The 15,262-nt window shown below is 40.4% G+C and overlaps 1 protein-coding gene across 1 annotated transcript in view; it reads right to left on the bottom strand.

The window, feature by feature from the left end:
• Positions 1 to 15,262, bottom strand: part of DIP2A (disco interacting protein 2 homolog A) — a 114,901-nt gene that overhangs the window by 65,741 nt on the left and 33,898 nt on the right. Inside the window, exons 3-4 of the mRNA XM_003798103.3 lie at positions 13,733 to 13,852; positions 823 to 942 (exon numbers count right to left, since the gene is read on the bottom strand). Coding sequence (XP_003798151.1) covers positions 823 to 942; positions 13,733 to 13,852 — 240 coding nt within the window. The remainder of the gene's footprint in view (positions 1 to 822; positions 943 to 13,732; positions 13,853 to 15,262) is intronic.

Here is a 15,262-nt window from a genome sequence, read left to right as displayed (position 1 = left end):
AGAGTCTGAGGTTGCTGTGAGCTATGATGCCACAGCACTCTACCAGGGCAACAAAGTAAGACTCTATCTCAATAAATAAATAAATAAAATAATAAATTTTTTTTCAACATAAACTTTTTTTTTTTTAAAGGAAGAAAGTGCTACCAAAACTTATAATCCTAGCACTCTAGGAGCCCAAGGCAGGTGGACTGCCTGCGCTCAGGGGTTCCATTCATCTTGTGAATATGTGCATTTGTCTTTTACTGTGTGGTACTTCCAAATGCATCAAACAAAACATGAATGTCACTATCTTGGTACTTAAGTACCAGAGGTAAGCAGCAATAAAAGTTCATGGATATGAAGTCCTTAGACATTATCAACACCTTGGAACAGTTTAACCGGAACCTTAAAATACCCTACTGATGAAAAAAACTCTAAAAAACTCTCCAAATAGTCTTATACTGTCACATTTAAGTCCTAGTAACATATTAAATGATAGATAATGAGATGAGAATAATTTAAAATTCTAATTCAGGAAGCTTTATCATGGTACTAAGTACTCATTTTAGGTTCTTATCTTTACTAAGAAAACATAAATAGGTTTTGAGCAAAAAATATTAAAATCTACCCAAGAAGTCCCATAAAAAGTAAATATCCATTTGGGTAAAAACAATACTATGTACACCACAGCTTTTGAGGTAGGGTATGCACGTATAAAACAATTTTACCCAAATTTTCATAATTTACACTACAGGCCAAAAGATATTCTAACTCAATTGGCAATAAATACAATTATTTGGCCTGTGAAACACTCACACGAGCTGCTCCTGAGTTTCTCAGTACCTGGAGGGGTGTAGGCATCCACAGACGAATGTGCAAGAACAGAGCGTCTCTTTGAAGGCATCGGCATCCTCCTCTCTTTATACTTGGCCAGAGCTGCTTGCACTGCTTCAGTGTGGATATCTACATAGAAACAGCAGCAGCAAAAACACTTTTTACAAGACTGATTATAAAGTAACCAATCAATTTTCATGTTTCTGTTTGTTTTCCTTGGGTAGGAGAGGAACAGAAGCTTTCAACATCCATCATTCCATCAACAAGCTGCCTATTCCATCAACAAACTGGCCTTGCCTGTAATCCTAGCACTCTGGGAGGCTGAGGCAGGTGGACTGCCTGAGCTCTCAGGTTCAAGACCAGCCTGAGCCAGAGTAAGACCTTGTCTCTAAAAATAGTCCCAGCTACTTCAGAGGCTGAGGCTAGAGAATCGCTTGTGCCCATGAGTTTGAAGTTGCTTTGAGCTATGTTGCCACGGCACTCTACTAAGGCTGACAAAGTAAGCCTTACTTTATTAAAAAAAAAAATTTTTTTTTAAAACAAAGAAAAAATTGGACATATCAATTTCTTTAAGTATTCCTTTGTTTGTAGACTTGACTTTGGAGCCATGTAACTATGTCTTATGATAAATCAAAACTAAATAAAAAAGAAATCCCAACTTTGAAAATAAAGTGAAACAAATGAACCTCAATGCATATCTAGTTGTCAGCTTAAACTATTCCAGCTGACTTGAAAACAGTGCAGTTAGACCTTTCAACCTATTCCTCCAGAAACATCTATTAAGGACACACAGAGTTGCATAAGAACTGTCAACTCCACTGAACTCTGTCATCAGAGTGCTGGGGCAGCAAGGGCACCACCACACTGCGACGTTCTGTGAGTCATGTGGGACGCAGCAGGTGCAGAGCACACTGCAGTCTGACCCACCATCCTGGTGACCTGGACCCTCATGAGGAAGAAAGCAGACTCAGTACAAGTGAAAGAGGTGAGGAAAGACCCTGCAGACCTGACTCTGAATGGATAGTGTTTCTAGGGATGAATGTGGCAGTTTATCTTTATTTTATTTATTTATTTATTTATTTATTTTGAGACAGAGCCTCAAGCTATCCCCCTGGGTAGAGTGCCATGGCATCACGCTCACAGCAACCTCTAACTCCTGGGCTCAAACGAGTCTCCTGCCTCAGCCTCCCAAGTAGCTGGGACTACAGGAACTCGCCACAACGCCTGGCCATTTTTTGGTTGCAGCCATCATTGTTGTTTGGCAGGCCTGGGCTGTGGATTCGAACCCGCCACCTTAGGTGTATGTGGCTGGCACCTTAGCCGCTTGAGCCACAGGTGCTGAGTCAGTTTATCTTTAAAAAGTATGTCGTACTGTGTATGCCAAACATATCTACAGACATAACCAACCCAACAGCAACGTGCATCCCTAGTGTTTATGGTCATAAAACACCAAAAACCCCCGACAAATAGGAGATTCTAAGGCAGGGAAGGGAAGGAAATGCCCAGGAAGAGCCTAGAATGTCTTATGCTAACAGTCAACAAGAAAATGGTCAACTTAAATAAAGCCTCTTACAAGCCAATCTGAAGAGGTTCCCAATAGCCAAGGATAGGAAAATCTGAGTATCAATAAGGATAAATGCAATAATGGACTGAAAATGAGATATGATACTTAAAAAAAAAAAAAAAAAAGAATAACAGGAAACAGAATTAAATGGTTGCCATTGGAGGATACCAGTATTATGGATAGTTGGATGCCCAACTCAGTTTTAAAACTAGTCAATAAATGGAAAGAATTAAATTATTATCTCAACTATACTATACTAAGTAGTAAATAAAGGGAAGATTCTCTTTACAGAAGTATTCCAGCATTAAATAAAGCAGAAGTGACAGACTCTGAGTCCCACCACTTGGCAGCCCTGAGGAAACAGTGGACCCAGGGATTGAGAGCACCACCAGCTGCCAGCACCACACACACCCCTGACACAGGGACAGGACTGCCCACTACAGATCTGGGAACAGGTAAGAGTCCGAACCTGACTCCTACCAAGCCTAGTGAGTTAAGATGCCTGGCAGGCTAGGAGGAGCAACTGAACAAACGTAGCCCTGAAAACACGCATTATCCACAGCAAAGTACAGCTCTCATTCACATCCTAAGTCCACATCAATTTTTTAAGAAAAGTTATATGAACATTGCTGGATATTTGATATTAAGAAATTATTGTTAATCATTTTGTGATAATAGCATTATCTTTTTGAAATACTTATATTCTTGACAGATATAGAGACCAAGAACATTATGACATCTAAACGAAATAATGTATCTGAGATTTGCTCCAAAATCATGTGGGAAGGGAGGAAGTAGATGGGAATATAGGTGAACCCAAGACTGAGCAAGGCTGACAGATGGTAAAGACAGACAGTAGGTCCCAGGGCTTTATTATGCTTTGATGGCCATTTCTGTATGGGTTTAAAATTTCCCCCAACAAATGTCTTAAAACATCTAAAAAGCTTTTTCTTTTTTTTTTTTTTGAGACGGAGCCTCAAGCTATCCCCCTGGGTAGAGTGCCATGGCATCACAGGTCACAGCAACCTCCAACTCCTGGGCTCAAACGAGTCTCCTGCCTCAGCCTCCCAAGTAGCTGAGACTACAGGCGCCCGCCACAACGCCTGGCCATTTTTTGGTTGTAGCCATCATTGTTGTTTGGTGGGCCCGGGCTGGGGATTCGAACCCGCCACCTTAGGTGTATGTGGCTGGCACCTTAGCCGCTTGAGCAATAGGCGCCGAGCCTAAAAAGCTTTTTAAATGGCTTGTAGGGTGCTAATCAATAAATATGAAAAATTCATATCTAAATACAATGAAGTAAAATTTATGGTCATCCAAGATAACAAGACAATTCTAAAACTTCTAGAAAAAAAGAGCAAATCACCTTTAAGGATTAAGAAACAGACTGACAGTAACAGTACAAGAAAGCAACATAGTATTAAAGGAAAGGAAAAAGTATTGGACTCAGCCAAACTGCCATTTAAACACAAAAGCTTCATGAAAATATCTTCAGACATACAATGCTCAAAAGCACTGACACACACCAACTCAAATGAAAACACTCATGAAAGAAGGTACTTGACAAAAAGGAGACAGCACGAAGAGACAAAACCAGGAGACCCACAAATGACAGCAACATAACCGCAACTCCCATGTTATTGTCTTAGAAAAAAAGAAAAACATTAAGATAAAGTGACCCAGAACTAAAAACCTAGGCAATGTCAACCTGATGGGATATAAACCAACAGATCCAAGAAACTCAACAAAAACCAAGCACAAAACAAACAAACAAAAAACTATGCCAGGCACATCATAATCAAATCACTCAAAACCATCATAGTCTTGATCTACTCAGCTACAGTAACAAAAGCCCACAGACTGTGTGCCTTAAACAATAGAAATTTATTTTCTCACAGTTCTGGAGGCTGGATACCCAAGATCAAAGAGTCAGCCTGGCTGGTCCCTTGGAAGGGCTTTCTTCCTGGTTGTATACATTGCCTTCTCCTCACCTGGTGACAGAGAAAAGGAGCGGGCAAGCTCTCTGCTGTCTCTTCTTACAAGGGCTCTAAACCCATTGCGAGGGTCCTGCCCTAATGAACTCATCTCAACTTAATAACCTCCCAAAGGCCGTAGCTTCAAATACCATCCCACTGGAGGTTAGGGCTTCAACATGTGAATTTTAGGAAGAACGCAATTTAGTCCATAGCACAATGATAAACAAAAAAATCTTAAAACTGACCGAAAAAAGACATATTATGTACAAAGAAACATGGATAAGGAACAAGTTGGAGAATTAACACTACTGATCTCAAAACGTATGATTATGCTACTATTATTAAGAGAAGCATACTTTTGCCTTAAAGTCAGATGAATAGATTAATAGAACAGAATGGAGTCCAGAAATGTAGCAGAACCTCTGTAAGTTGACCACCCAAGGGACTGTAACAAACTTGTCGACATATGGAGGTGGTCAATATAAGGAACTAGGCCTAATGTACTGATACATACATGTGGTGCATGTCCAGTTTATGAAAATAAGGTCAATTTAAGAAGGTGGTCAGTGTGAGAGGTGGTTAGCTATGAAGGGTCTACTGTATATGCACATATACATGTAACTGCTTTTAGAAGAAAAGTACACAGGAGAAAGCAGTCTCCTTAAGGAATGGCACAGGAACCACTGGGTATCTACGTGCAAAAAAGAAAAAATTTGATCTACACCCTGCACTTAGTACACTAAAATTATTAATAACATTGGATCGCTAACCTAAGGGTAAAACCTGAAACTATAGAAGTTCTACAACAGGCCAGAACTGTGGCTCATGCCTGTACTCCCAGCACTTTGTGATGCCAAGGAGGACTTAAGGCCAGGAGTTCATGACCAGCCTGAGCAACAATGAGACCCATCTGTACAAAAAATTTAAAACTCAGCTAAGCATGGTGGTGCTTGCCTGTAGTCCCAGCTAGTGAGAGGCTAAGGTAAGAGAATTGCTTGAGCCCAGGAGTTTGAGGCTGCAGTGAAATGTGATGACACCATAGCCCTCCAGACTGGTTGACAGAATAAGACCCTGTCACAAAACAAGACAAATAAACCCTTCTACAACAAAACATAAGAGAGAATCTTTGTGATCTTGGGTTAAGAACAGATTTCTTAAGCACAAAGAAAAAAGCACAATCTATCTTTAAAAATCAATAACTTAGACTTCATCAAAATTAAAAACTTCTCCTCTTCAAAAGACAGTTTAAAGAAATACAAAGACATACCACACCCTGGTAGAAAATAGTGGCAAATCATAGACTTGTATTAGATGAGAAAGAACATACCTAGTGTAAGGCTCATGAGGGCAGAAACCAGTTTCATGAGTAGGGACAGGGCTGGAGGGAGCAGTCGGGGGGCAACTGTGAGGGTCAGGGACAGAAGGAGGAAGGTGGCCCTTCCTATGACCCACCCAGGGAAAGTGCACATGTGTGTATGTTGTGTGTACCAGGCAGAAGAAAACAGTGCTCAGTGGAACTTTGAGTATGGCTGTCTCAAAGTTCAGAAATTCCTGGAGATTTTTACTTTTGTCCTTAAAGTTGGCACAATATTTCATATACATTTAATACTAAGTGTGTGTTATTTTTATAAGCAGAAAAGAAACCTACTGGTCAGGAGTGGTGGCTCACGCCTGTAATCCCAGCACACTCGGAGGCTGAGGAGGGTGGATTGCCTGAGCTCAGGAATTTGAGACCAACCTGAGCCAAGAGTGAGACCCCATCTCTAAAAAATAGGTGGGCAGTATAGTGGGTGCCTATACTCTCAGCTACTTGTGAGGCTGAGGCAGGAGGATCACTTTAGCCCAAGAGTTTGAGGTTGCTGTGAGCTATGATACCAGAGGATTCTACCAAGGGTAACAAAGTGAAAAGTTTTTTATAAATGTATATGAAATTAGTAAGAAATTATATGGTTGAATATTTCTTCATATTTTTTCACATTCCTATATTGAAGATGAAATAACTTAGGAGACCTGGAAAAATAGAGTCAGACCCCCACTTAGGTTAGTTAATTGGTAATTTATTTTATCTGTTGCAGGGGCTGCTGCTCCAAGAGACAGTCAGTTGGGAAGAAGGGGGTGGGTTCCTTTTTATAGGTTTGTGCAAGCAGACTACATGTGGTTGGTTAAGGGGGGTTACAGCTCGGGTAGTCATGGATACAGCAATAGTAATACAACAATGATTAACACAGCTTTGGTTGACAATGGATACATCTCATATCACAATGGTTATGGTTACACAACAGTAATTAATCAAGTTTCAGTGAGTTTTCCACCATTGTTCATCTACTGAGAACTTGGGGGTTTTGTGAAACTTGGGACTTTTCTTCCTTGTTCTGAAGCTTGTTCTTGGCAACCCTAGGGGGAAGGAGGGGACCTGGGAACGTGGCTGGGAAGCACATTCTTGGCAACCCTGGAGGGAGGAGGGACTTGTCTTGTTCCCAGAGTTGACTCTGGGGGGAAGAGGGAGGAGGAGGGAAATGGGCTGGAGAGGGCGGGGAGAACAGGTGAGGGCAGGGGAAAGAGGGCTGGGTTACAACAGAAGACACATTTAAAATTGTAATGTTCCTTTAGAGTATTCTGAGACAGAGTCTTTATGTCACCCTCAGTAGAGTGCTATGACATCACAGCTCACAGCAACCTCAAACTCTTGGGCTTAAGTGATTCTCTCTTTTTTTTTTTTTTTTTTTGAGACAAGCTGTCCCCCTGGGTAGAGTGCCGTGGCATTACAGCTCACAGCAACCTCCAACTCCTGGGCTCAAGCGAGTCTCCTGTCTCCACCTCCCAAGTAGCTGGGACTACAGGCGCCCGCCACAACGCCCGGCTATTTTTTGGTTGTAGCCGTCATTGTTGTTTGGTGGGTCCAGGCTGGGGATTCGAACCCGCCACCTTAGGTGTACGTGGCTTGCGCCTTAGCCGGTTGAGCTATAGGCGCCGAGCCTTAAGCGATTCTCTTGCCTCAGCCTCCTGAGTAGCTGGGATTGCAGGCGCCCACCACAATGCTATTTTTTTGTTGCAATTGTCATTGTTGTTTAACCTGGGCCAGGTTCGAACCCACCAGCTTGTGTATATGTGGCCAGTATACTACCCACTGAGCTATGGGCAACACCTTTTCTGAATATTCTTAAAATGACCATTTTTAATCCCCACTGAAAGTTTTTCTGAACTTATCAAAAGAGCTTAAATATAAAGGAAATAAATAATCGCACAGTAGTAGAAGTTTTGTTACATAGATAAAGTACTCAAAAGAAATAAATAACATGTAATAGAAAATGGGCATTTTCTCAATGGGCATTCTGATAACTCAAGTAAAATATCAGAGACAAATTTAAATAGTCATAAAACCACTGCCAAACAGAATGAAAGAAATCTAATTAGAAGAGAATCTCCAAAATGAGAAAAAGGAATATTCAAATAATTATATCTAGCAATAAAGCCATTCCATAAAGCACAAAAATCACTAATACTAACCTCAAGGATCTAAGTGGAAAAAAAATGATTCTAGTGAAAGTGGGAAGAAAATTTCTCCAGAGTTTTTGTATGCATCACTTAAGAAAACAACACTTAAACTACATGATACATTAAAAGAGGCTGTGGTTATATGAATGTTAAATGTTTTTCTTTAAAAATGTTATGTACATTATTGCTCAAATGAATAACAATGTCTTTGGCAGACATTTATTTATTTACTTATTTTTAATTTTTTTGTATTAAATCATAACTTTGTATATTGATGCATTTATGGGGTTCAGGGTATTGCTTTGATAAGCAATGTGAAAATCTTACATTGAACTAAGTAACATGTCCATCACAATTATACTCATTTCTTAATAGTTTTGAAATGCACCATTGCATCATGAACATTAAGTGAGGTCCCCCCAAATACCCTCCCTTCTCCCATGGTCCTCTTCCCTCCCCTCTCTCTCCTCTGCCCTTCTACTTTTGGGACTATAGTTATGTTTTGCCATTCATATGCGTGTATAGGTGATTATATATTGATTCCATAGTAGTATTGAGTACATTGGATACTTTCTTCCCATTCTTAAGGTACTTTACTAAGAAGAATATGTTCCAGCTCCATCCAGATAAACATAAAAGATGTGAAGTCTCCGTCTTTTTTATGGCTGCATAGTATTCCATAGTGTACATATACCACAATTTGTTAATCCATTCATGGGTCGATGGGCACTTGGGCTGTTTCCATGTTTTGGCTATTAGGAATTGGGCTGCAATAAACATTCTGGTGCAAATGTTTTTGTTATAAAATTATTTTTGATCATCTGGGTACATACTTATTAGAGGAATTGAAGGATTGAATGATATGTCTACTTTTAGTTCCTTGAGTGTTCTCCAAACTTCTTTCTAAAAAGGTCGTATTAGCTTGCATTCCCACTGGCAGAAGCATTCCCTTCTCTCCGCATCCACACCAGCATCTGTAGTTTTGGGATTTTGTGATCTAATCTTACTGGAGTTAGATGATATCTCAAAGTGATTTTGATTTGCATTTCTCTGATGATTAAGGATGAGCATTTTTTCGTGTGTTTGTAGGCCATGCCCCTGTCTTCATCAGAGAAGTTTCTGTTCAAGTCTCTTGCCCATATAGAAATGGGGTTATTTATTCTTTTCTTATTGATTAGTTTGAGTTCTCCATAGATTCTAGTTATCAGACCTTTGTTGAAGCATAACCTGCAAAAATCTTCTCCCATTCTGAAGGTTGTCTGTTTGCTTTACTTACTGTGCTCTTGGCTATGCAAAAGCCTTTTAGTTTGATCAGATCTCAGTAATGTATTTTTGGTGTTGCTTCAATTGCCTGGGGGGAACAGGGGGTCATCCGCATAAAATATTCTCCCAGGCCAATTTCTTCAAGTGTTTTTCCTGCACTCTCTTCTACTCTTCTAGTATTTTTATAGCTTCATGTCTTAAGTTTAAATCTTTTATCCAGTGAGAATCAATTTTTGTTAATGGTGAAAGGTGGGGGTTCCAGTTTCAGTCTTCTACGGGCCAGCAACCAGTTCACCCAGCACCATTTGTTAACAAGGGAATCTTTCCCCTACTGAATATTTTTGATAGGCTTGTTGCAGATCAAATGGCGATAAGTAGCTGGGTTCATCTCTTGGTTCTCTATTCTGTTCCATAAATCCACCCCTCTGTTTTTGTGCCAGTACCATGCGGTTTTGATCACTATAGATTTATAGGATAGCCTGAAATCTGGTAATGTGATACCTCCTGATTTGTTCTTACTTCTGAGTAATGTATTTGCTATTCAGGGTTTTTTCTGATTCCATATAAAATGAAGTACTATTTTTTCAAGTTCTTTAAAGTATGACAATGGTACTTTAAAGGGACTGTATTAAATATGTAGATTCCTTTGGGTAGTATAGACATTTTAGCAAAGTTGATTCTTTCCAGCCATGAATATGGTATGTTTTTACATTCATTAACATCTTCAGGTATTTCTTTTCTCAGAGTTTCATAGTTCTCCTCATACAGATCTTTCACGTCCTTTGTTAGGTAAATTCTCAGATATTTCATCTTTTTTGGCACTATTGTAAAAGGAATAGAGTCCTTGATTGTTTTTTCAGCTTGACTATTGTTGGCGTATATAAAACCTATTGACTTGTAAGTAATGATCTTGTATGCTGAAATGCTACTATATTCCTTGATCACTTCTAAGAGCTTTGAAGTTGAGTCCCTGGGATTTTCCAGGTATAGGATTATACCATCAGAGAAGAGTCAGAGTTTGATCTCCTCTGACCCTATTTGGATACCCTTGATCACCTTCTCTAGCCTGATTGCGATGGCTAAGACTTCCATTACTATGTTGAATAGCAGGGGAGACAGCGGGCATTCTTGCCTTGTTCCTGATCTGAGTGGAAATGTTTTCAATTTTATACCATTCAATATGATATTGGCTGAGGGTTTGCTGTAGATGGCCTCTATTAGTTTAAGAAATGTCTCTTCTATGCCTATTTTCTTAAGAATTCTGATCATGAAGGGATGCTGGATATTATCAAAGGCTTTTTCTGCATCAATTGAGAGAATCATATGATCTTTGTTTTTTACTTTATTGATGTGATGTATATTTATAGATTTTTGTATGTTGAACCAACCCTGTAACCCTGGAATAAAATCAACGTAATCATGGTGTATAATTTCTTTGATGTGTTGTTCAATTTTGTTTGCTAAGATCTTACTGAACATTTTTGCATTGGTATTCATTAATGATATTGGTCTATAATTTTCTTTCTTTGTTGGATCCTTTCCTGGTTTGGGTATCAGAGTGATATTTGCTTCATAGAATGTGTTGGGAAGTATTCCTTCTTTTTCTATGCTTTGGAAAGGGTTGTTAATATAGGCACTAGTTCCTCTTGAAATGTTTGATAGAATTCGTCATGCTTCCAGGTATTGGTCCATTTCCTTCAGATTTTCATATTTCTGGGAATAGAGATTTTTGTAGTAATCATTGAGGATTTTTTGAATTTCTAAAGTGTGCTATTTCTCCTTTATCGTTTCTGATAGACAATATTAGAGATTTTACTTTTCTCTTTCTGCTTAGATTGGCCAAAGGTTTATCAATTTTGTTAATCTTTTCAAAAAACCAACTTTTTGTTTCCTTGATGTTCTGAATGATTCTTTTGTTTTCAACTTTATTTAATTCTGCCATAATTTTGGTTATTTTTTTTCTTCTGCTGGATTTCGGGTTAGAATGTTCTTCCTTTTCCAGTTGCATGAGGTGACCCATCAAGTTTTGGCCTCCTCTCTTTCTGTTTTCTTGATGAAGGCTTCTAATGCTATACATTTCCCTCTTAGGACTGCCTTTGTAGTATCCCACAGGTTTTGATAATTTGTGTCTTTGTTATCATTTTGTTCTGAAAGTTTGGTGATTTCCTTCTTAATCTCGTCTTTGACCCAGCTATCATTCAGCCTAAGATTATTTAGTTTCCATGACTTTGTTTAAGTATGAAGATTCCTGTTGCTGTTGAGTTCAACTTTTATTCCATGGTGGTCCAAGAAGGTACAAGGAATAATTTCTACACTTTTAAATTTGCTGAGGTTAGACTTGTGTCCTAGGATATGATCTATTTTGGAGGATGACCTGTGGGCTGATGAGAAGAATGTATTCAGTTTTATTAGGGTAAAATGTTCTGCAGAGGTCTGTAAAGTCCATTTGTTCTAGGGTCAGGTTTAAGTCTAATATTTCTTTGTTTAGTTTCTTCTTGGAGGATCTATCCAAAACTGTCAAAGGGGTGTTAAAATCTCCAACTATTATAGTGCAGGAAAATATCAAGTTGTTCATATCCATGAGGGTCTGCTTTATGAATTGGGGAGCATTCTGGTAGGGTGCATAAATGTTAACTATCGAAATCTCTCCATGTTGGGTGTTTCCCTTTACAAATACATTGTGACCTTCCTTGACTTTATCTTTGTTGGTTTAAAGCCAATTGTATCTGCTACTAATATTGCAACCCCTGCTTTTTTCTGGTTTTCATTCGCCTGTATTATACAAGTCCATCCCTTCACCCTGAGTCTATTTTTATCCTTTAAGGTAAGGTGAAACTCCTATATACAGCAAATATCTGGTTTGAGTTTATGTATCCAGGCAGCCAGCCCGTGCCTCTTTAGAGGACAATTTAAACCATTCACATTAATTGAGAGAATTGGTAAGCCTGATTATGTTTTGGGTATCATGATTTTCCAACGTCTGGTGGATATTTTTAGTCCTTTCACCACTGTGGAAGATGGGTTTTGTTCAAAAATTTCTGGGTGAGTTTACTTTGGAGGTAGAGCATTGCACTGGTTGTTGAGGAGGATGGGTCTGACAATATCCTGGAGAGCTGGCTTAGTTATGGCAAATTTCTTCAACATGTCTATGTCATTAAAGTATTTGATTTCTCTATCACAAATGAAACTCAGTTTAGCTGGATAGAGGAGACTGTGCTGGAAGTTGTTTTGTTTTAGGAGATTGAAGGTTGATGACCATCTTCTAGCTTGAAATGTTTTGGCTTAGAGATCTGCAGTCATTCTGATATTTCTCCCTTTGTAGGTGATGCTTTTCTTAGGTCTGGCTGCTTGCAGGATTTTCTCCTTTGTCTTGACTTTGGCAAAGTTAATCACAATATGTCTAGGAGATGCTTTATTTATATTGAGTTTTGCCGGGGTTCTGAAACTGTCTGCTATCTGAAGTTCTGTATCTCTTGCAGTACTTGGGAAATTCTCCTCCAAAATCTCTTGGAGTAGAACATCTGTACCTTTAAGACCATCCTCTTCTCCTTCAGGAATTCCTATAAAACATATGATCTGGCTTGGCGCCTGTGGCTCAAGCGGCTAGGGAGGCAGCCACATACACCTAAGGTGGCAGGTTCAAATCCAGCCCTGGGCCTGCCAAACAACTATGATGGCTGCAACCAAAAAATAGCCAGGCGTTGTGGTGGGCGCCTGTGGTCCCAGCTACTTGGGAGGCAGAGGCAGGAGACTTGCTTGAGCCCAGGAGTTGGAGGTTGCTGTAAGCTGTGATGCCATGGCACTCTACCCAGGGGGACAGCTTGAGGCTCTATCTCAAAACAAAAACATTTGATCTTTTGGAGTGATCCCACAGCTCTCTCAGGGAATGATCAGGTTTTGCTCTTCATTTGTCTGCCTCTTTGAGTGTTTGGGAACATTCAAAAGCTTTGTCTTCAGTTTCAGAGACCCTTTCTTCTGCCTGGTCAACTCTATTACTGAGGGATTCTACTGTATTTTGGAGCTCCTCAACTAACTTTTTTGTTTCCTTAAGTTCTGCTATCTCTTTTCTCATTATGTCCATATCTTTGGTGACTTGGGCTTTAAATTCATTAATTTCTTGAGACAACTTTAGAACTACTCTTTGGAATTCAATTTCTATCTTTTCTTCCATTCTATTTATCTTATCTGTAATCCATATTCTGAATTTGATTTCTGATATTGCTGCCATTTGTCTATGCATAGCATCTTCAATTGTATCTCCTTTGTCATTTCTTGGGGGGTGGGGTTGATCTACTCTGGTTATTCATGTTGCCAGAGTTCTTATGTTGGGTCTGCGCCATGTTAATTTTCTACCATTTGGTTATGAGAACAGTAGGGTGAGACTGAATTGGGGTTCCCAGGTGGTAGAGAGAGCCCCTTACCAAAGTGCTAGGCTTTGTAATTGTGGCTTATCTCCTACAACCTTACAAAGGCCCCTTTCAGAGTTTCAGCCAGAGACTCCGAGGACCTACTTGGTGAGATAGCTGGCAGACATTTTAGCAAAGAAAAACACCTGAAGACTTTGTGGTCAGAGTCTGAGCACCAGAACCAGCCATCCTCCTCATTGCCCAGGCAGTGAGCCTACCTGACCGGAAGCGCTCATCACGAGAGTTGGTGAGTCGAGACTTCTGCTGTTTGGGGGCAGTAGCCGTGGTCTGTGAAGGCACAGGGGTTCCATTCTCCGCTTGCAGAGATGAGTCTCTCCCTAAACACAATTACATGAGAACACTTGTGTAAACAATTTGCTTTTCCAATTATGAAAAACTCCATTTAAAAAAGCACACATTTCGTATCTATCACCACAAAGCACATATGCTACTAAACCTGCACAGAAGTCTTTACCCTGCAAGTTGGTGGTGGATGTGTGAATGCTGGGGGTAACCGGTAAGCTCCACTCCTACAGCCTCCTCTCCTCCACAACCCTGGAGGGTCAAGGGTAACAACCCTGCTACTATCCCACTCTCCTAATGTAAGCCTTGGGCCTCTCAGTATCAGGCTCTTCACAGAAAGCCCTTTCATTGTGGTTTCCCAAATCACTTGAGGGCCACCAGTAGTCATCTGACACAAACAGAAAAGGTAGAAAGGTGAGAAAGAGCAGCAAGAGGATGTAACGTGATCCAAGATAGGCTTTTCACGTTGCTGCCATCCTACTTCCCCCAGAGTCTGCGATGACAGCGGGACAACCAGCAGTGCCTGCTCTCCACACTCCACCTGTAGGCCCTTACTCTCACACAGGAGGACCCTGATGACAAATGATGCACTGGGGCACACATAGGCAGGTTCACTAAGCAAAATGCCTGGCATCAATGAAGTCTTAACTCACTGACGTTTGCTAATAGCACATTACAAAACCTGTTATCCCGCAACAAAAATAGTCTTTCACCGCAGCCTTTGTTGTTTCAAACATCCCAAAAAATGGCCCATAGAGACTCCAGTCCCACTGCTCCTCCAACCCTTTCCACTTCCTAAAAAAAGGTGGAACCTACCCTTCCTCAAACCCCCAGAAGTCAGCAACTGCTCCACAGGCCCATATAGTTGAAGAGGCACTCATGAGTGGCTTCTGGGGCTAGTCAGTAAAGAAGGCACAGCCCGACCTAGTTCTACAGCAACACATGCCATGCCCAGAGGCTAGGTAGGGCCCACACTAGAGGACCCATGCTGGCAGAGGGAACCTCATCCCGAGTGGGGAGCCAGGCAGTTAGCTATAGGCTCTTCCCATCTCATCGCCACACTGTGGCTAAGGACCCTCATGGGACAGTACCCTGAACTCAAGTATCTGGTGGTGACCCCGGCTCACTAGACAAGTTAACATTTACACTGGGCCTGAAGGGCAGGGTTGTGAGCAAAACAGATGCTACACACATCTCAGGGTGGATAGTTGGGCAGCATTAAAGGAACTACCTACCTACCTCTCCAGAAATCAAAGATTAGCCCTCCAAAACAAGAGCACACACATATATCTGCACATGTGCAAGGACATGCACACATATATGTACATAAACACACATATGACAATACTGAGCAGTATTCCTACTGGCTTTTTGCTTTTTATGATAGGATAAGACTACTTTATAGTCCATAATGGAGAATACACAGTCTTATGCATTATGGATTA

The sequence above is a fragment of the Otolemur garnettii genome, unplaced genomic scaffold, assembly GCF_000181295.1.
Source record: "Otolemur garnettii isolate 467f Iridium unplaced genomic scaffold, OtoGar3 scaffold00128, whole genome shotgun sequence".
Lineage (NCBI taxonomy): Eukaryota > Metazoa > Chordata > Mammalia > Primates > Galagidae > Otolemur > Otolemur garnettii.
This window is presented reverse-complemented; position numbering and strand designations above follow the sequence as displayed.